General features: G+C 40.8%; 3 protein-coding genes across 3 annotated transcripts; 2 read left to right on the top strand and 1 right to left on the bottom strand.

Annotated features, from left to right (window-relative positions):
• Window positions 1–381: 381 nt before the first annotated feature.
• Window positions 382–16,112, bottom strand: fbxl13 (F-box and leucine-rich repeat protein 13). The gene is made up of 21 exons (XM_038706160.1): window positions 16,041–16,112; window positions 15,732–15,838; window positions 14,980–15,226; window positions 14,777–14,844; window positions 11,088–11,242; window positions 9,676–9,785; window positions 9,482–9,580; window positions 7,983–8,078; window positions 7,756–7,891; window positions 4,295–4,347; window positions 3,789–3,889; window positions 3,202–3,331; window positions 2,636–2,734; window positions 2,385–2,505; window positions 2,131–2,293; window positions 1,929–2,048; window positions 1,703–1,826; window positions 1,524–1,604; window positions 1,060–1,194; window positions 775–938; window positions 382–699 (listed from the first exon to the last, which is right to left on the bottom strand). The coding sequence occupies exons 1-21, from the start codon at window positions 16,110–16,112 to the stop codon at window positions 567–569; spliced, it is 2,514 nt and encodes an 837-aa protein (XP_038562088.1). The 3' UTR covers window positions 382–566.
• Window positions 3,017–7,736, top strand: LOC119893234 (leucine-rich repeat-containing protein 17-like). The gene is made up of 7 exons (XM_038705233.1): window positions 3,017–3,261; window positions 4,653–4,815; window positions 4,930–5,406; window positions 5,511–5,725; window positions 6,395–6,550; window positions 7,025–7,166; window positions 7,254–7,736. Exons 2-7 carry the CDS (start codon window positions 4,691–4,693, stop codon window positions 7,534–7,536), a joined length of 1,398 nt encoding a protein of 465 aa, XP_038561161.1. The 5' UTR covers window positions 3,017–3,261; window positions 4,653–4,690; the 3' UTR covers window positions 7,537–7,736.
• Window positions 16,113–16,908: 796 nt separating the features above from the next.
• On the top strand, window positions 16,909–21,826 carry armc10 (armadillo repeat containing 10). Its single transcript, XM_038705234.1, has 6 exons — window positions 16,909–17,477; window positions 18,630–18,775; window positions 18,968–19,102; window positions 19,211–19,387; window positions 19,597–19,668; window positions 19,871–21,826. The coding sequence occupies exons 1-6, from the start codon at window positions 17,222–17,224 to the stop codon at window positions 20,120–20,122; spliced, it is 1,038 nt and encodes a 345-aa protein (XP_038561162.1). The 5' UTR covers window positions 16,909–17,221; the 3' UTR covers window positions 20,123–21,826.
• Window positions 21,827–22,067: the final 241 nt, after the last annotated feature.

Here is a 22,067-nt window from a genome sequence, read left to right on the forward strand (position 1 = left end):
CAAGGGCTCATCTTCTCTCCTATTGGTGGACCAGTCAGACAGGAGAGATCCTACTCTGCCTGCAGACATCAACGATCTTGCTCCTCACACAGTCAGATGGCTTCCTTCAGTGCGCTGAGGTGTTTAACAACTCTGAAGACAATACTACCAGCCATGTCTTCCTTCTCTTTTCATGTAGACACTCCGACAGGCAGTGCTTTCAGTTTGCTGCATGCATGGACACAGAACTGCGGTATAGGGAGAAGCACACGGTCAGCTGGCTGCAGCTATATCTGGAGTGCACTCGTATTCAATTCTGTATGGTAAATTCAGTTTTAACGGAGCAGAGCGAGCTGACAGGCAGAGTTAGAGACTTTTTCTGTCCGTTTCTCTCTTTACAAAGACGCATGTTGCAGTCAGAGTCTTCTCTGAAGAGGGCAATGAAGTCTCAGTAGTACCCGATGCGAGCACGACATACAATTTATCAAATTTAACAACACAATTTATGTTTTAAAATAGTACCCCAACAATGATGGTTGACGTGATTTTGTGATCTTGATATTTACACAATCATTACTGACATCTGTTTATATCCTCTCAGTACTTGCTGCTCTTGTCATCGCTTGTGTTTGGTACACGTTATTTCCAAACCAGCACGGAGGGTCGTCATTGCTGTGTTCCCAGAACTCCACACGTGGCTGAAGCTTTAGGGCGACCACCCTAAGGGAACAAACACTCATTAAAAGTTATCGTTCAGGACTGTAACTTTGCAGTGTTCTTCTAAGTGTGTCTTACTTGGAGATGCTGCTGCAGCAGGCCATCCTGATGGAGCAGAGCGGAGGACAGATCCTCTCTAAGTGTCGGAGAGTGCGATCTGTGAGAAGAACGCAGCCACTCACATCGAGTTCTCGCAGGTACTGAGATCCACTTGTCAGATACTGCACTGCCATATCTGTCATCTGAGGCAGAGCAGAAGAAAGAAAGACAGAAGAAGAAGAAAACATGTGGCATGAAATGACAATGGGGATCACTATCAGCTTTAGTTGGAGAACATTAAAGGCTTTAGAAGAGTGTGAATACCTTGGGACAACCTGACATCCGTAGTGTGAGCAGACCTCTGCAGTTAAATGAAATGGCTCTGATGGCCGGGTCTGACAGAGCTACACAGTGAGACACATCAACATGTTCCAGATTCGTCACATTCTTGCACAGCTTCTGCCCTCGTGAGGATCAAAGGAGATGAGAGAAATATGTGGGATGAAATGTGAACTGAGAGGAAATAAAGGAAATGGGGAATCTACAAGAAGACATAGATGCCTTCCTCTGTTTACATCTGTTAGTAGCCAGTAACAGCAAGTGAAACAACACCCGTGACAATAATCTTTCCTTTGGAATTGCTTTTCCAAGAAAGAATTTGGTTTATTATTTGGTTAAGAAGTTTATTTCCTGCTAGCACACAGTGGAAAAGGAAGTACACTTGGACTCAAAATTTGTAAACTGTTCTATAAAAATGCCACATGTCGAAATACTAGCAAGATTTGTACCTCTATGCCAATGTCTGTGACATAGACACACTCAGCAAGTGTTATCTTCTTCAAGCAATTTCCCTGGAGGGCTGCCAGCCCCTAAAAATACAAATACCAAGTTACAGACTTCACCTCCAGGGCCAGTCATCTTTTTTTTCAGGAATTTGTGAAAGCAAGAGCCAACGTCCAAACAATACCTGATCCTGGATGTTGCAACCGCTGAGGTCAAGAGAGCAGATGGAGCTGCCACTCAGCCAGTCCAAACTCTTGTCTGTCAGTCTCTCACAATAACTCAAGTTGAGATGGTACAGTTTACACAACCTGATAAATTGTGCACACACACACACAAACCAAAAAGAGCTGCTGTGACACTATTTAACAGACCACAATGAGATATGGATGTGTGTGTGTGAAGTCATATACCTTTGTGCAATCCTCATAATGGATATGTCAGTGATGTGAATGCAGTGACTGATATTCAGCTCTCTCAGTTTGGTGGACGAGGATCCTTCAGTCAAGCACTGTATCCCAACATCACTCACCCTGAAATACAAACAATAAACCCATTACGTCATACAATGTAGCATACAATTGAAAACTACAGCAGCGACAAACACACACACACTTGTTACAAAGTGAGATGTCCAGGTATTGCAGGTTCTTAAGGCCGGCCACAGATTTGAGGCTGGCGTCGGTCATTCTGGGGCATTCTGCTGCGTGGAGTCTGCGGAGGCCTTGTGAGCTGTGGCACAGCGCCTTCCAGCTAATGTCTGTTAGCTGGTTGTTACCTAAAGTGGACATGGGTTGTAGAACAGACAGAGTGACTGAAATTTCGTCTGTCTTTTCATGTGTATGCGGCAGAATACAAAATGATCTCACCCTCTGTGCTAAAAGTCTTCAGTTTGGCAATTTTGGCGATGGCTTTGAAGGCGACGTCGGAAAGATGAGGAGCATCCAGCAGAGAAATTGCAGACAGACAGCGACATCGGGATGTGAGTGCCTGTCAGAGAAGATTAAGACTCGAAACTCTCTGCAGCGAGGGGTTATGGGTGTGTGACAGTTGACAAAGCAAATTCTTTTCTAATTTTCTCTGTCTGCTGGGCTGATGTGTTAGAAATAAACAAACTTACCAAAACACAGCTATCTGACAGCGTAGGCATGTCGTTGATCACAATCTCCTTGAGTGAAGGACATCCGGCAGAAATGTACAGGAACCCATTTACTGTCATCTAGGAGAAGAGAGAGGAACTTTGGAATCTGAATCCTTCTCCTGGATGCAGTTTTTCATGCTCCTCAAATTTTTAGGGCGCCATAAAGTAAAACCATACATCTGGAACCAATGTACATTCCCAGAAGAAAACGCGTTTTATGTTGCGGTGCATGTGTGTTACGTTGTGGAGCATATACATGGTGAATGGGTGGGCCAGAGTTGGTAGTATAAAGCCAACCCTCCACGTGGCCCCAGCTGCCTTTTACTCTCCTTTTCCTTCAGACCGTCTTTCATTTGCTCTGACTGAGTGCAAACAGTCACCAGCGTACAGCCAGAAACAAGAGGAGATACGTGCAAACAGAAAGACTGACTGGATTAACCCCGGCGGACTGAACACCGAATATTCAAAGGAGCAAAAAGCTGTGTCCTGTTTGCAGGTGAAACTGAGTGGAGAGATTACAAACTGAGAGGAGCATACAAACTGACCTGAGTGCAGCCGGACAGGTTGAGGTGGAAGAGATTGTGGCAGCCCTTCCCTGTGGTCAGGTACATAAACCCTTTATCTGTAAATTTGTAGCAGTAGGCAAGACTTAGGTATTGAAGGTTGAGGCAGTTCCTGTTCGAAATAAATAGTTAGATTAGTTATTATAAGAAATGGACGACAAATAATTTGTGTTTAAGCTTTGTGTAGATTATAGTTGGTTGTTCTATTATTTTACAAATGAAAATGTGTAAATTTGAGTGAATAATCTGCAAGGAAGCATCGTCATGAAAAAGAGCAACATTTTGAATTAAAAGTATATATTCTTGCATGGTAAATGTGGAATATTTTCTGAAAACATTTTGCATAATACAACTAATCACGAGGGGGAGAGCTAATCAGAAATCTATCATCTATGCAATCACACAGTCTGTGATTGCATAGATGATAGATTTGTGATTGTGTGTGTGATAATTCTGGGAACTAAGCGGCAGCAGGCCAGAAAAAAAGAAAAAAGTTAGGAGGTTTGAGTGAGTTGGACCAGAGTTTAGAGCACAAGTCACACGGTGGTTTTTTACAACTGGAGGTTTACCTGGACAGCTCTCTTAGAGTTTTGTTTGTTACAGGTGTGCAAGAAAGGTTCAAGTATAGCAGGCAGGGACAGCCCTCGACAATTCTCTGAACCATCACATCCTGTTGAAGAGCAGAAATTAAAATGTTACCTTATTAAGTTCTCTCAGCCCGGCACTTGTTATTAAAGTATATGGAACAGTGTCATATCACAATCAACAGTTCATTAGCAAAAAAACTAACTTCTTTGTTTTCATGAAATAGAATCAATTTTATGTCAAATGTGAGAACTTAACAGAAAAATATAGTGTAATCTTAGATAAAGTACCTTTTCAAATGGACACTGATTTAATATAGGAGAGGGCTTTAACAATATTTAACATTATGAACCATCACTTGTCATTAAACTTTAGTAAACAGTGTAAAAAGTGATATGAAGATGGTGCATGTTCTTGTAGATTAAGAATTTTGCTATAATCTATACATCGTACATCCATACATCATTAGTCTTAACAACGTTTTACTTACTGTAAAATTAAAACACTCTGACACATTGAGCTCCTGGAGATTTCTGCATTCACCTAAGAAAACAGAATGCAGAGAAAATGAGTAAAGAATTACTTGTTATTTGTACATTGTGTATTAAATATCTGACACTTTGTAAGGGACAACAGGAAGCGTCATAGTAGTCTGGCTTCTTTCAAAGCTGTATTTCTGCACGGCTCCTATCTCTTACATAATGTACTACCTCTCACTTATTTCTCGGGGCATAGCAGCAGCTGTGTTCCATCAACAAAAACACTGTTCACCTTTGACCCATTGCTTCTGTGTCCAAGCTTTTCGTCCCAAACAAGACGCTAATCCCAAACTCTTGCTTTGGTTCCAGCTCTTCTTACTGAAAAGACAATCCCTGCAGGGCTCAGGATGCGTGTGACCTCCTCTCTCCTCTTAGCCCCCCTGCTCCTCCTCCTGATCCAGTCCACCGAGATGAAAAGACAGGGGAAGGGCAAAGGCCTCAGAGGAGCGAGAAACAAACTCACAGGGGACAGGTATGGACTCACTCTTGGGTCTAATTTGCTCAATCCATTTCCCCCCTACTCTAATGATGATTTGTAGACTGTGACGAGCCATGAATTAAATTTTTTGTGTTTGAAAACGATCAGGGCGAGAGGTGTCGGGCGTCACAGCAGATCAGGCCCCTCCGGGCGTGTAGCACCTGACTGCTCAGAGTCGACAGATTCTGGAGACGTCTTTGTAGACTGTCAGGACCGACGCTTCACCTCCATTCCCAGCTCACAGACCTGGTCCAAAGAACCCAAGCACCTCCTTCTAGCCCGCAATCGCATCAAAGTACTTCGTGATGGGGCCTTCTTTGGATATGAGAGCTTAACTAGTCTGGATTTGCAGCAGAATCAGATCTCTCAAGTGGAGGAAGAGGCCTTCCGGGGCCTGACACGCCTTACAACCTTGCTGCTGCAGCACAACCTCCTGGGAACACTTAGCGAGGAGGCCCTCATCCCCATGCCAAACCTTCAATACCTACGTCTATATGATAATCCCTGGAATTGTCTCTGCCCAATGGAGAGTCTCATACGCACTCTGCAGGTCCCAAGCAACCGTATTCTAGGAAATCATGCCAGGTGAGTGATTCCTCAAAAAGATTTTGACTTAGTGTGATCCATTTGCTCGGATTCCAGAGGAGTCATGTGATTTCACCGTGACTTAATGGTGTTTCCTCTTCCAGGTGTGCAGAGCCCATCAGGCTGAAAGGCATGAAGTTGAAGCAGGTTGACCCCGAGTTACTCTGTAAGGAGACAGACCCAACAGGCGACCCACAGCGTGACCAAACAGATACTACGTTCCCTGTAGAGCCCATTCCAATTCGCACCAAACCAGACGCCACCACATCTTGCCATACCTACCATTTCCCCCAAATACGGATGGACTGCAGTAACCGAGGTAAGCTCACAGTCAGCTTTTATTTTACTTTATCAGTTTGATTAACTGTACCCTGTTCCGAGCCTCACTGTGTTCTTAGAAATTCAGCACACATGTTTCTTTCTTATGCAAAGAGAGGTGGGGAAAAAAACCTCTGAAGGTTTATGTCAGAGAGCTCGAATGCTCATGATTAAATGTTACAGCTGCATAACTGGAATGACTAAACTTCAATTTCTCAAATTCCCAGACACAGAACTGGCAAAGAGACATTGTTTTCTGTTCAATGTTACATTGCTTGCTTCCTTAACTTCTGACTGATTTTATGTTATAGACATTTGTCACCTTATGAACAACTTTGAAAACATTAACTAAACAATGTTTGGCTGATACATCAGAATAAATCCATTGTAAAACATACAAAATCATTTTAAGTTTGCTAAGAATAGATTCATTCAAATAATGTGTTACTACTATCTGACTCCTACTGGCAGGAGGCCTGGATTTTAGAGTCTGCTACTAGACTTGCAGTACTGAGTGGAAACTCAAGCTGATTTCTTAGAGCAGTCTTTGGCTTGACAAATTTGGATTGTAGAGATGGAAAATCCACAATTCTAATTCATTTAAAAATAATAATACTGACCAAATGTATTTGAGTGACCCCTTAAGTAACCCATTTCCCTTGATGTTTAGGCCTAACTGAGGTGCCCACAGGTATTCCAGAGGATGTTGTTCATATCGATCTGTCCCATAATTCAATCCGTCATCTCAGAGCCAGAGATTTCGAAGGAGCGAGGAGCCTCAGAACCCTTAACATCAGTAATAACAACATGAAGCACATCGACACAGGTATGTGTGCTATTATTACTGCGTGCATATCAATCATAATCAGTGAATCTTATAGTATGTGCTTCATATGTCCTGTAATATCCAGGATGAAAACCTACGCAAACAAAGTTGTGTTTTTCTTCTGCTGATAGATAACACATGGAGAATACGTTATCCAACTGCTGCTGCCTTCTGTTTCCCATTTTTCCTTTTTAGAGATAGCTGGCATTCTGCCATCTTTGTGTATACAGTATTGGCTTTATTTATAGTGGGGAAAGCAGAGAGGGTTAAAGACATAAAGGGATCACTGTGCTTAAGTGATTCAGACGCAAACTGAACACCAGCCCTCACATTCCTATCAGGGTTTGATTGCACCACTGGCTTGGTTAATAATGAACAACAACAGCTCTATCTAAATTTAGGCTAACTATAATGAGACAAGCAAGAAACAAATGGATGCTATGCCCATGCATCTCTTCCTCTTCTCTCTCCCAGCTTCCCTGTCTGGGCTCCTGCACCTTCATGAGCTGGACCTGTCCGACAACAGCCTGCATTTTGTCCAGTACGGGGTTCTTGAAGACCTTTACTTCCTGTCACGGCTAAAACTGGGAGGAAACCCCTGGGTGTGTGACTATAGGTGGGTTATTCTGCTCAAATGTTTACGATCCCTTTTTATTAAAGGACAAATCCAAATAAATATTAAAAACTGATTGCATTTTTGCAGCATCCACTACATTGTGTACTGGCTGCGTCTGCACCCAGGGGTAAAGCACTCTGGCCTGCTGTGTCGCTCTCCTCCTGAACATACTGGGGAGAGTGTGGAGGAGTATGTGCGTTCCTACAACAGAGCGTGTCCAAAAGACAGACAGCACAGCAGAACAGATCAAGACCAAACGGACCCTGAGCTATGGAACACACCAATGGAAGTGCAAGGAGAGATTGAGGAGGAGCTAGAGCCGAGCCACTTGAGAGCACCGCAGAAATACCAGATTATAAGGCTGTTCTGAAGATTTGACTTTAAAAAGGCTATCTGTTTTCCCTTCTTGCATTTTCTTTCAATATCTGTATCAGATGGCAAATCTACCTTTCATCTTACTTTTATGTTTTGTAAGTGTTTTAAATCGAAAATATAGGAATTATAAACTGTTTTGACTAATAATTATAAGTGAAACATGTGTAGTGCACATAAAAAAATTATATCAGGTTACAGAATGTGCAATACTCACTGATACATTTCAAGCTGGACCATGTTAGAGATGTGCAACCACGCAGGTTGAGGTGGATCACAAAAGGGCGGTAGTTCTGCAGAATCTGCTTCATTGTGCTGTCTATTATCCAGTCTTTCTCCACAGAGAAGTTGATCTAACAGGGACACACATTAGGGAACATTATACTCCTGTTACAATATAACTTACCACGAATTAAATACAAGAAGCAATCTCTCAGTACAGACCTGACTCCACAATGGGCCAGACTGGATGATACCTTTCCATGTGCAACATACCTCAGCACAATTTAGCCAGTCTCGCAATTCTAAGTACTGAAAGATCTGCAGAGAAAACAATCATGACGTTTTTGATTATTCAGGAACATTAGAATTTCCTCTCTATTTATTTGACAAATACCTGATTTGTTTATGGTATTAATTTTTTCCACAACATTTTATGCATTCTTCCATAATGTTTTTGTCATAAGGTATAAATAGTGAAAGGGGGAAAGTAAGATTAATACATTTTTAAACATTTAAGTGTTGGTGCAACATATTTCGATGGCTTACATATAAAAGTTTAAATACTTAAGCACACCTTTCTCTTTGCCAAATGTTATGAGGAACTAAACCACAGATTATAGCAACTTGATCAATATTTGCTCCTCTAGGTTTTGATCTGACATAACCAGCTGTCACTCTGGATTCACTGACTCCTCTGCCGCGGCCACTTTGCAAGGCGCTGGGATGTAAGAGTACAAGCAGTCTCTTTATTTTAACCAAACATAGTCATGTTGAAGAAGCTCTATTTATCGGGAGAGGTGTGGGACAGAAACACCCGACCAACTAAAGCCAAACTGCACTCCCTTTGCCAGCGAATGTGAATCTAAAACAAACTGGGGCTTCAAATGGACAGTTCAAGCTGAGTCAGAAAGATGTTTATGGGAGTGTTTAGCATATTTATAAACTACAGAGCCACTGGTATGAAATAATAATTATATAAGGCCTACAAAAAAATTATAATCGATACCCAAAAAAACACAAAACAGCAACAGATCTTATAAGACTGGTCCCATAAACATAAACGCTTTCTGTGGTAATGGGTAAAAGGTACACTAGAACATAATGACATTAATCAACAGGCCTCAAAGAGATTGAATGAATGTTTACATTAGAGTCCACTTTAAGTCTTATGTAACAGATATGATCTCATCCCTGACTGCTTATAGAAGAGATAAGTGAAGCTGCTACAGCAGGCCTATTCAACTGGTGGATCAGTTCTATTTAGAAATATAATGGAAAACCTGAAGAAAAAAAAAATCACACGAATAACAGAGAAAATTGCCACAATAAAAATCCTTCAAACCAGAAGAGCGCTTCTGTGCTGTCAGTAACAGCCAGTCACAAACATGCATTATTATTATCCAGCTTCTCTCACATGAACACCATAAAAACAAATGCTCGTGCCTCCTTGACAAATGAGCGTCTGCATCACTGTTATATATGAACCAGCCCTCTCTGCCTTCGCCCAGTGCAAAGAAGTGCAATCTTTCTTATTAGTAGCCTTTAGGCTTCTGATTTGTGAGAGTTAAAGATGATATTAAAGACATGATGTGTTGTAGAATACCTTTGTTTTAAATATATGTTACTTACTACTTTTGGGGCTAAATCACAGCTTGTGTTGCACAAAAATAATTTAACTAAGTACTTGGCGTAATTACTTAAAGAAGTTTAAGAGGCACTACCTTCAGTGAGAGGCTGCTAGGAAGCACTGAGAGTCCGTCACATTTTTCCCCAATCTGGTGGACTTTGTTGCCGATTTCAATAAACCTCATTTCAAACCTCTGCAAGATTTGTACAAACACACACACAAGAAATGTAGAACATTACTAGAATTCATTCTACTTAGTTTTTACTAAAATTTCCATTAAATGTATACCTTAAAGTACTCTTTTGTCCTCCTTGAATCCTTTGCAACATTACGCCATACAGCTATGATGCGCTTAAGGTGGCTGGCATTTACAAGTCTCTCAAGTTTCTCGATGGCAACTAAAAAAACAAAAGAAATGTAAATATTGTTACAAATGTCCATTACTTTTTAATAGAACAAGTATTTGCTTCTTTTAAGCAGAGGATAACATGCAGACTAAATTATGGCAACAATATTATAATCACAAAGTTGGACTGTACTGAATCCAAAGACAAATTTAGCTTGTAAAGTCAAGAGAGAGTCAAGTCTCAGAGTTTAAGAGTGAAATGTATGGGGGACAAAACGAGTCACACAACTGGGTGTATACTGTGGGGAAGAAATGACTGTCAGGAAAGACTTTCAGTTTGGACACATTTCTTAACCACACTGCATGTTTTCTCTGGCTACACACAAGAGCCACAGCTTGCAAAAACAGTCTATCCACATTAGTTAAGCCAAAACTAAGTCTTGATTATCCAACGAAGGTTAAAATCAAGGGCAACTGGACTTGGTTGAAGATACTGGAAGACGTTTCGTCCCTCATCCAAAGGACTTCTTCAGTTCTGACTGACTGGCAGGGAAAATCAGCTATTTAACCTCAGTGGGCTCGTTGGCCCGGGTCATCGATACCGCTGGTTCGTTAGTGTTCCTTGTTGCTGTGACGACAGTCGTTACAGTCGTTAAGACTACCTGTGGCCAAGACTGAACGACCATCGTTGGTATCTTCACCTGAGGCCAATAGGTTACGTTTGTTGAGTTTCCTGGGAAGTGATGAAAGGACAGCATTGTAAGTGGGGGATAAGTGGTGGCGTAGACCCCCTCCTCTGTTCAATGACGGCTTCTCGACCCTGGTGTAGATGCTGCAGTCTACTTACATCTGAAGGACAGAGGACACTCGTTTGAGGACCACCAGGTGCAGTCATTGAAGCCGTCATTGAACAGAGGAGAGGGTCTACGCCACCACTTATCCCCCACTTACAATGCTGTCCTTTCATCACTTCCCAGGAAACTCAACAAACGTAACCTATTGGCCTCAGGTGAAGATACCAACGATGGTCGTTCAGTCTTGGCCACAGGTAGTCTTAACGACTGTAACGACTGTCGTCACAGCAACAAGGAACACTAACGAACCAGCGGTATCGATGACCCGGGCCAACGAGCCCACTGAGGTTAAATAGCTGATTTTCCCTGCCAGTCAGTCAGAACTGAAGAAGTCCTTTGGATGAGGGACGAAACGTCTTCCAGTATCTTCAACCAAGTCCAGTTGCCCTTGATTTTAACCTTCGTTGGATAACTATGACCTGGATGACTGAGAATCTTCATAGACATCTTGCTTAAGTCTTGATTACTTTTTCATTCTGAAATACTTAGTAATCACCTACCAGCCTGTGTCTTCTTGTGTAATTTTACCCAGTTTGACCATTTGGTGAATGCAACCCGTTGGCATTTCCTCTCATAATGCTTCTTTGTCATGTCCATCTTCAGAGCCAGCTCTATGGTACCTCTCTTACTCTGTGTCGTGAACCTCTTCCAATTCCTGTCCCCAGCAGCAAACACAGCTCATCATTAATTCAGTGGAAAGGTACCCAGGCTGTCAGAAACCTGCACCAACTCAACAGGACACGAGTCAGTGCGCTTAAGGTGGCCGGCATTTACAAGTCTCTCAAGTTTACCAATGCCAACTAAGTTAAAAAGACATGTAAATGTGGGTTCAAATGTTCATTACATTTTAACAGAACAAGTGTTTGCTTCTTTTAAGCAGAGGATAACATGTAAGCTAAATTATAGCAACAATATTATAATCACAAGTTGGACTGTACTGAATCCAAAGACAAATTTAGCTGGTAAAAGTAGAGTGAAATCTCAGAGTTTGAGTGAAAGGTACGTGGGACAAAATGAGTCACAACTGGGTGTATACTGTGGGGAAGAAATTATTGTCTGAAAGACTTTCAGTTTGGACACATTTTTTGGCCACACTGAATGTTTTCACTGAAATAATTTAATTGATTGACTGGACAAAAGGCCAATAACGCAGAAGTCTACACTGACAAAGGACAAGTGAAAGGCAATCGGTGAAATAGAATATCCTCCTAAACTTGGCAACTTGTTAACAATGATCCAGAGAAAACCTTCAGGACTTTTATTCACACGGGTCAAATTCCAGCTTAGAGTTACATCTGAGTCACTCTGTCCTGCTACTACGGATGTTTTATTAATAGTTTTGTGGATCTATTTCAGGGGCTTTAACTTTTTGTGTGAGTTTAGTTGTACAATGTACGTGTCCTGCATATTTACAAACATAAGGATTTACAAAAAGACATGAAGAAAAAGGCAGATGACCAGATTTGTTATCATCTTCCAGATGAATTTCTGGAATGCTGGACAGTGATATTTAAGCCATCACCACGCAGCCCTGTGAATAAATGCTCCACCTGTGCTTGTTTAATTAGGTTGATTTTCACACAGCACCAACTGTCTGCAATCACCTAATTGCAATCAGTGTAAACAGATTCTGAAAATCTTAAAGAAAGGACAGAGGACGACTGATTGTTATTTGGGCTGGTTGTTTTAATCAGCAGTCAGCTGCTGCTGCTGTTGTTGCTGGCGGTGGATGCCGTGATTAAATTCGCTGCCATGGAGCTTCCTTTTGGGTAAATAAAATACTTTGTAGGTGTATTCTTTGGATAAATCTGGATTGTTACGTTTTTACTTTCTGACTTTACTGTTTTCTATGGTTTATTAGCTTTGCACTCTGTTGTTAAGGGGCTGCATATGTTTTCCTTCTCAAAAAGGTAAGAATTTCTGTATTATTCCCAACCACATTCAACCATATGAATTAAATGTAATGTTGGTTTATTCCCTGATAGGATGCAAAATTGCACATGGCTACTCTCTTGCGGATGATTAATTCAGTAGCCATGCAGGTGGTCCACAAACTTCAAACCAGTTTCATTCTGGAGCATCTTTAAACACAAACCATGTCTCTGTTAGTCCAAGGGATGAGATGCACGCTTTGAGACATCAGAGCTTTGTTTCCCCTCAGAGAGAACCAGGCCACCGTGAAAACAACGAGGATGCTAGCTCTGTAACTAGCCTCAGTGAAGAGGTGCAAAGCAAACCAGACTCGGACATGAACCACATAAGTTTTTGTGGCATGAGCATGAAAGTTCTGATTATCAACATCCCTTTGGCCTTTTTAACAAGGAAGCACACACAACCAAAAACTATGGAGGGCATCGGTTTCCCAACAATCAAAGATTTCAAACAGTTTATAGAAACAAATGAAAAGCTCCTTTTTTATGCCAGTTTGAGAAATTGAGTAAAATTTTTCAAACCGCACAGGAAATAATGGAAAACAAGACGGATTTGAATGCTGAAAATATTGAGGGAGAACCTGGCACAACCAAGCGTATTTCTGGTATATCAATCAAAGGTCATCAACTACACTCCCAACGTCCACCTGCCACTATTTAGTGGTTCGGTTTCTTCTAGCTCTGAAAACCTTTCACCACAGAGTAGTAGTGGTCAGGTGGAAGTTCAAACAAGCAGCCCACATGATGCTGGGTAGCAAGCTTTCAACACAAAGTAGCCAGTCAGATTCCATTTGGTGTTTTCTGTGAAACCTTCCAGCTCTCTTTATGGCTGAAGCAGACATGACGGCTATCTTGGAGACCACAGAGTCAGTGTTACAAAGGTGAGGAGAAATCAGACACCCTCTGAGCAGAATCTAGTCTCTGCCATTCAGGAACCAAAGCAAATGACTGAGAGTACCCTGATTCCCATTTCTAGTGGCTTAGATTACACCCAGAGTGGCATCTCATCTCAGGCCACTCTCTAACTAACTTGGCTTCAACCTCAGCAGCAGAGAAAACCTTATCAGGATTAGTTGGCCATTTAGACATGTCCAGGAACTTTAGATTCAACAATATAATCTCTGATAGGTTTACAACTGGTGATATATCTAATGCCAGAAACCCCCAATGCTCATTTTCTACCCCACAAAGATGAGACATTTCTCTAAATGGTGGCTATATGGGTGCAGCAAGAGCTGGCCTATTACACACCTCCAGACAAGCGAACTTCCAGACAAGAAACTTGGCCTACTGGCCTCCTAAACCGCTGTCTGCATCCAAACTTTCTGGTACCACTTTAAGTGGTGTCTTTCAGAGAAATGGTGGCAACACAGAAAGGCTTCCTCCTCAAACAGACCCCCATAAGTCACCACCATCTGTAAACACATATGTTGTGAAGTCCAGAAACAGCTATGTAAGGGGCAAAGTGTTTCTATCCAAGACCAGTTATACATCATATCAGCTGGATGAATGCAAAACTGGTAAACTCCAATGGTATCCAAGGCAACATAGATACAGAAACACTGTATCCCACAATGTTAAAGGATTTAAAGAACCGCAAAGGAGAATCAACACTATTCCCAGTGAGAGATAAAATGGTATGAAAAACTTTAGAATATTTTGCCTGCGAATATGAAGTGTTTAAGTTTATGATTAATTAGAATAGTATAACTAAAAACATTTCTCACATCTCAAACTCTCATACAGTTCCAGAGACATGATTTATGTAATTGAGATCCTGAATGAATTATACAGATTCAAAGACAGCAGTGGCCAGATGTTTCAGTAAGAAACTTTTGATAGTCAATTGAACTTAAGGTATTGAGGTAAACAAGGCTGTTTTAAAGGTGTGGGATTGCATTGGAGGCAAATATGCATATACCAAAAATCTAGAGACCATTTATGCCTAAACATCACTTTGCCGACCGGTTTTCGTGCAGAGCTAGAGCTTGAGACTTCAGTAAGAAAACAGCTCCACTGAAAAGCTGCTGACTCACGCACAATTTGATTTTTCTTAGAACCATGTACGATTATGGCAAAGAAATATTGTCTTTAACTTAAATCTTGTTTAGCGAAAAGTGTTTGTTAGGCGACACTTTAGTCAAGCAGGCCGAGAAAAACACTAACTACCCAAGTGGTGATGGAGCTTTTGCCCTTTCTCCCTTTTCAGTTAATCAAATCCTGATTTGTTGATTGTGACAGCAATACTGCAGGCCTACCTGAAGCAAGAGCTTGTTAAATGCTTCCTGTAATGGGAGTAGACCTTCTCGAACAGACAAAAGGACCGCTAGAAAAGTATATGGAACAGCGATTAATATAATAGCACTAAAGCTAATTTCATTTGAGTCTGAACGATATGTCTAACAAATCTGGGATTTAACCTGACTTTTAATGGTATGTATACTACTAAACCATACTGTACCATGGTGTCATCTGGGTCCATATAGACCGTGTCCACAGTCCTATGTGTCAGAGAGGTTGTTGCAGTACGCTCTTCTACATGAGCAATAAACTCGTGCCTCAAAAAAGAATAGAAAAGAAAGAAAGTTAAAATCAAAACAAATCTTTGAATGATTTGGCACTCAGACAGATTTAACAGAACCATTATGCTACTTAATAGTATGAATAAATAATAAGATGAATACATCCAAGTTGACAAAGACGATATATTTTACATCAGAGATACTATCAAAAAATTAATTATGGCTGTAATGTTAGTCCCGAGTACACTGGTGCTTAGGATCCCTGGGGGTGTTGCTTTTCAAAGTCACTTCTAGAAAATCTATGTACTGTACTTGATTATTGTTTTATGTACTTAAAGGGACACCTAAAAATCTGTTAATGTGAGAAAATGAACAATGAATGGCAATGTAACTAGAGGAGCACATTATGTAATTGGACATGCATAGTGATAGAAATACTATTTACAAACAACACTTTTCAGTTTACTTTGTTAAATTCAAGCTGCCCTTTTCAGTGACTTTTATTTTAAGGTCCACAGTTGGAATGTGGAGGGGGGAAAGGGTTTTCTTTGACATGGATTTTTAATCTTCACTCCTCCACATTATGTAGCCTAACATGACTTCCACTCACACAGCAGTAAAATAAAACTTGAGAAAGTGAGCCACCAAGTGTCTGTCTCAAGGAAAGACACAAGAAAGGAGGTCTACCTACCAGTCAACATCCTGAAGATTATCATGTCCCTGGAAAGCCTTGAGAGTGTTTTTCAGAAACTGTATTGGGTCATTGGGACATGACAGGCATGAAGCTGTCAATAAGGCCTATTGTGAAATAAAGACAGAAATTATTTTTCACATTCAGGAAAAAGTTTTCAAGTGGTGATAATAGTCTAGTGAATAAGCAATAATCAAATAAAGTAACCTAAATGTGTATTAACTACTGAAGAACTCGTGATTTCTGTAACTTTACATGTAACGCTAAGTTAGCCTTACATAACTTAATTTCTACACAAAAAAAACTTACCTTATATATTTGTATGTGGCAGTATTTCAATTTGCATTTTTTCAGAACAGGCTTTGCGTTTGCTACAGCCATATCTTGTCTTTGAAACATTTGCAAAGTCAAATAGATAGCGAAATATGGAGTATCCACTATCTAATGCTAATTAAATTACCATTTATTGCCCGGTAGATTTTCCCATCACCATTTGTAATTTCAACGTCGCCAGGTAACGAAGCAAGTAAAACCTAACTAACGTTAAGTGTCGGACAACTACTGCGCTGCACCAAGAGTGTGTACAAAGTCAACGGTGTGACGGACCTGGCTTTTAAGTTAACAATATTGCACATGTTAACAGTGTTTAAAATGTGTTCCAATTATACATTAAAAGTTAAGATTCTGTATAAATCTTGAAACGCTTTGATAATCACCCAGGGAAAGATTTGGTCGGCCACTCATAGCTGTCTGTCGCGTTGCCAGATTGGGGAGTTTTGCGTTTGACATGCAATAACTGATTTTTGCCCAGACCAAATGTAATTTAATTGTTTAATACAGCTAAGTAACCTTTTCCCTTTTCCAACTATTATTATTGGGGTCTATGAGAAAAAACGCGTAAAAGCTTGTATCCGTTCATATGGGACAAAACATTTTATGTAACATTAACTAAAAGACGTTTGTTATTTATGACTTATAAATGATAATGTGTCATCATTAACGTTATTTTAACCGTGGTTTTGAGTTTGCCTCATGATACTGATAAAACAGAACACGACAGAACTCATCAATTTTCTTCTTACTCGAATATAAGTTATGGTATATTATATCCATGTCCATCCATGTTACTGTTAGAACTTGGGCAACATTTATGCCAACTGGACGGGGCCTGGGCTCTGATTGGGTTACTTTTTGTCAGTCCAACCTGGCAACAATGGCTGCCCGGAACATCGGAGCACAACCAGCACAACATTGTTGACAACTGTAGCTTGTCAGCAAACTTCTCCAGGTTTCACAACAATGAATCTGTCAACAGTTGTTTGGGTGGGCTTTGTATTGGTGTTGATGGGTTGTCGTCGGTGCTAGCTGACTAAGGGGCCGGGTTAGTTAACTGGTGAGTCCACAGATTTGACTCACAACGTTTCAGAGCATCTGTAGCCCAACGGTAGCTAGCTAGCTAGCGGACATAGCTAAGGACATACAATAGCAGCATGGGTGATGGCAGTATTACTCCCAGGCTCGGCAACATGAAAGCGTTACTTGGAATAGTTGCCGGAGCAGGAGCCTCCTATGGGATATACAAACTTATCAGCGGGGGAGGCTTCAGGAGAAATAAGAAAAGTGCCATCAATGAAAGTCTCGGTGTCAGGAGCAGTCAGCCCAGTGAAGGCACTCTACAGCCGGGGAGCCTGCTGGCCAAAGTGTCTGGACTGGATGTTGTTTGTCCACGACCTGATATTGCATCAGGTAAGAACCATGGAGCTCAGAAAGTTACTAAACTGAGGGGATTTTTTTGTTTTTTTTGACAACATTACCCCTGAGGTCATGCAGGCCAATAGGGTCCTATGATCCTCTGAGTGCGGCGATATAAGAAATCAATTTTGACCAATGTATTAATTTTAATAAGAAATGTTAAATCTGTGCTTTGTTCCTGTTGTTTTTGCAATCTCAGGAACATTCCTAAGATTAGATCTGTGGTTTCTAAAAAAAGATTTATTTCATCACGTTTAGATTATTGCAATGTACTGTACACTTATTTGAACAAATCTTCTATGGACCAACTACAAGTTGTACAAAATGCAGCTGCAAGACTTTTGACTAAGATCAGCAGGAGATCACACATTACTCCTGTGCTTAAGGCCCTGCAATGGCTTTCGATTGTTGTTTACAGTGCATTTTAAAATTGTAATCATTACTTACAGAGCTTTCATGGTCAAGCTCCCTCTTACATCCCTTATATAGGATTTATTACATGCACACACCTCTAGTCGCTCACTGAGGTCTTCAAGCCAAGACCTTTTTACTGTCCCCAAAACACGTTTTAAGACAAGAGGTGATTGCGCTTTCTGCGTAGCAGCTCCAAGGTTAAGGATTGGTCTCCCTTTAGCCTTGAGAGCCTGGATTCTGTGGAAACCTTTAGAAAACACCTAAAGACACATCTTTTTAGACAAGCTAAAAGCAATAAAATTTTGCTTTCCTCATATTCTTTGGGGTATTTTATTGTAATTTGAAGAAATATGTATTCTTCAGATTTCTGTGGCATTCTATGGCATATGTACTGTTGTTATTTTTTTGTTTTTAGTTAAATTTTTACTTTAAAGCACTTTGTGACCCCTCTTGTAGGTGAAAGGTGCTAATATATAAATAAAGTTTACTTACTTACTAATACTCGCAGAAACTACATCTAAACCTATGCGATTGTTCCAGCAAAGCAAATTTTTCAAGATCATTTCTTAAAATGTCCTGTGTCTAAACACTTTCTTAAATCAACCAGTCATTCCCTAAATATGGTGAGGATTGATATAAAGATTTTGATTAAAAAAAAATAATGTGAGTCTTCTCCTGTGAAAAAAAACACAACATTTAAGTTTTGGTTAAATGGCTTATTTTGCTCCATAGGTGACATCGTCCACCAGTCCCCTGGCAACCTGGAACCACAACACTTGAATATGCTGTTGTCTTGTCTGCAGACCAGCAATAATCCATCTGACAGGTGTCGGATCCTACTTACGTTAGGAAATGCTGCTGCGTTCACTGTGAATCAGGTAAAGTAAACGTATACTTTCTCTGAAATCTTGTGGAAGTGAGGTTAGTACTGGCTGCTTTATTGTAAAATTTAAAGTTATGCACCTGTTAATCAGTGATCCCACTCAAACTTGGATATATACATTTTTATACATCTCTTTTCAGAAAGGTAATGTAGTTTTTTTTTTATTTGTTTTTCACTGATCCCCCAGAATCTAATACGGGAATTTGAAGGGATTCATATCATAGCTGGCTTCCTTTCTGATCCTGAGGCAAAGGTCAGAGTGCAGACTCTGAATGCTTTAAATAATCTGTCTATGAACATCCAGAACCAGGAACAAATAAAGGTATGTTGCCGTAGACTGTACAGCAAAGAGTCATCTGCCGCTGAGTTTGAGATCTTTTTATTCGTGTAAATCTTGGGGGTAAGAAACCACATTCATCTTGTCTTATAGGTTTATGTGCCACAAGTGCTAGAGCTGATTGAGATGTCACCCGTGAATTCTGACCTTCAGCTTGGAGCTCTCAGGCTGCTGACAAACCTTTCAGTCACAGATAAACATCAACACCTGCTGAAGGAATCGATTACACTCTTACTCTCTCTACTTGTCGTGAGCAATGAAGCATTACAGGTTGGTATCTTTTCAGGTGGCACGTGGATGATCATTAATCAGTTGTCGAAAGCTACGATATTTATTTAAACAATTTTTGTATGGTGATTAGAAGGCCCTGATACCAGAAACATTTGAAAAGTTGGACCTCTTGTAGTAAAATAGATAAGTCCGGTAGAGCTGTGAATGCTGTATGAATGCATTAAGCGCTTCTAATATATGTGTTTCAGGTTCAGGCTTTGAAAGTCCTTGTGAATTTGTCATCTAATCCGGATATAATGGATGACATTGTTCAAGCTCAGGTAGGAATAAAGGAATGAAAATGCAGTATTTATCTGATCATACTCGCTGAGTCATGTTTTTATATGATACATAGCAAGTTAATTAGTGTGGCTCTGTGCTAAGAGGTCATCAACATTTTTGTTTTTGTTGTCGAACAGTTGTGACAACGGTCCAAGTTTCATTGCGATTTGGGTTGTTTTTCCCCCCTGCTTTTTCCAACAGGCACCAGCTTCTGTTGTGGTGCTCTTTGACGCACGAACAGCCCCTGCGGTGCTTCTGCGACTGCTGACGTTTGCAGGAAACTTAAAGGCCTGGAGGCCCTCTGCCCAGGTGGCCGATGAACTGAGGCGGAAGCAGGATTGCCTCTTCCGGGTCATGTTAGATGAGTCGTCCCAGCTCCACAGCAGACTGGTCCAGCTGCTTTCACACCCCGATGCGGAGATTCAGGTCCAGGTGGCTCGAATCTTGACATAGTCCTCCCTATCTGCACTCTTGATCCATGCACAGCTTTTGCTTCCATTCACTTTGCCAAAGCCACCAATCTCTCCCCTTCCCGTTCTATTAAAAATGTGTTGACAAGGGCAGGCTGCGTAGCCTACACCCCCACGCTCTCTATACTTGTATTCCCTAGATCAATATTATTACCACACATAATTAAATGCTCCATTCCACGCCACACTGCCCTGATTTCCAGTTTCTTACACTACAATTAACTGATGAGCAATGAGTGAGCAGGAAGCAACCATTCGTTCAGTAGAGTGTAAAAACAGGCCACACCGCTACACTCTTGCTACTCTTGCTGGCTTTCCTGCCAGCAAGAGTTTTCTTCTCATTGCCAGAGACTGTTTTCCTTCAAAGATCCACAGTGCCCTTCCTTCTGAGAACATCACCTACTTTCTCTGAAGACGTGTTCCAGGTGAAATTTCTGAACCCAAATCCACTGCCAAACATTTTCTAGAGAATGTGTCAGAACGACCTGCGCAGCATGACCCAACTTACTTACCCGTCGGTGGTTCAGAGAGACACTGAGATGGAGAGCTGCCGCACACCTTAGCATGCCTTGGAGACACGAATGAATGGATGTACTGCAGCTCCAGTCCTTTCTAATTTAGCAACATGTTGGATTTAAAGATCAGGGTCTATGTCCAATGGAAGCACGATATTTTATCTATGTGTTTAATATGATAATTAGTGAATCACAACTTTGGAAGGGCAAATGTGAGGTTGACCTCACATTCGGTGACAGTGTGAGAAGTTTAATGTATGTGGAAGACCTTGGAGTTAAAACACTGCCTCCCCACCGTTACGAAGAGCTAGTTGAGGTGGTTGAGACATCTGGTGAGGATGCAACCTGGGTAAACTTTGACTTTTGAAATTTCACCAACCACAGCTGCCTGGAAGAAAATTTCAGGGCTGATTCAGGATGTACTGGTGGTGTTGCATCTCTCTGCTGGCTTAGCAACGCCTGCAAACCCCCCCAGGGAGGAGCTGGAGGAAGTTGCAGAGGGAAAAGGATGTCTGGTCTGCGATTGTTTCAACCACCACAAATATCGTGCAGATATGCAGTTTGAAAATAAATGGAGAAGGGGTTGACCATGGACAAAGCAGTCTGTAATAATAATAACAGCAATGATAATAGCCATAACTGCTGCAGGCTATTTCTATAACATTTTATGCATAAATGTTTACTGTATTACAACAGTGATTGAATGTTAAATTCAAGCCTTGTTATGTTAAGTTATGCACTTACTGTAATTAGACAGGCTATAAGTGACAGATCCTCATGTTGTGTAACTGGAGGACTGGAGCTGTGGACCCATCTGCTGACTTGTTAATATTTACAGAGCGGAGGATGGGTGTAGTTGCATACCTCCAATTTGCATGGAAAATGTGACAATTATCTTGGAATATGATTTTTAATGCAAGGATTTTATGGCATGAGCCAGTCCAGGTGTAAAGAAATGCTGCACTTTTTTGATGTTTGGACACTGACTTTATTGAACCCAAATCCTAATTATCTCTCAGGCAATAGGGTTTATCAGAACATATACAGCAGGAGGCTGATTTCCTAGATTATCATATTTATTTAATGAAGTTTGTTAGCATTTTGCCTATAAAATGAGAAATATGTTTGTTATGTCTGTTTGAATGGTTCAATAAATACCCTATATGACATATTATGGATGTCCACGTCCTTATTTCTCCTGTTTACTCAAATATATTAAGCTAGGAACATTTTACTGAATTTGTCAGATGGTAGGCTATGCGTTTAGATCTGCCTTTTGGCTTTTTCAATAACAAAATCTGCATATACCATCTTAAAAACATTGCAACAATCAGATGATTCCTGTCCAGGTATAATGTAGAGAAGAAAGGATTTTCATCTTCATCTCATTCACAGTGCTGCCGCTAGAGATGT

The sequence above is a fragment of the Micropterus salmoides genome, unplaced genomic scaffold (genome assembly GCF_014851395.1).
Source record: "Micropterus salmoides isolate LMB-PRFRI ecotype aquatic unplaced genomic scaffold, ASM1485139v1 Ms_hic_scaffold_8, whole genome shotgun sequence".
Lineage (NCBI taxonomy): Eukaryota > Metazoa > Chordata > Actinopteri > Centrarchiformes > Centrarchidae > Micropterus > Micropterus salmoides.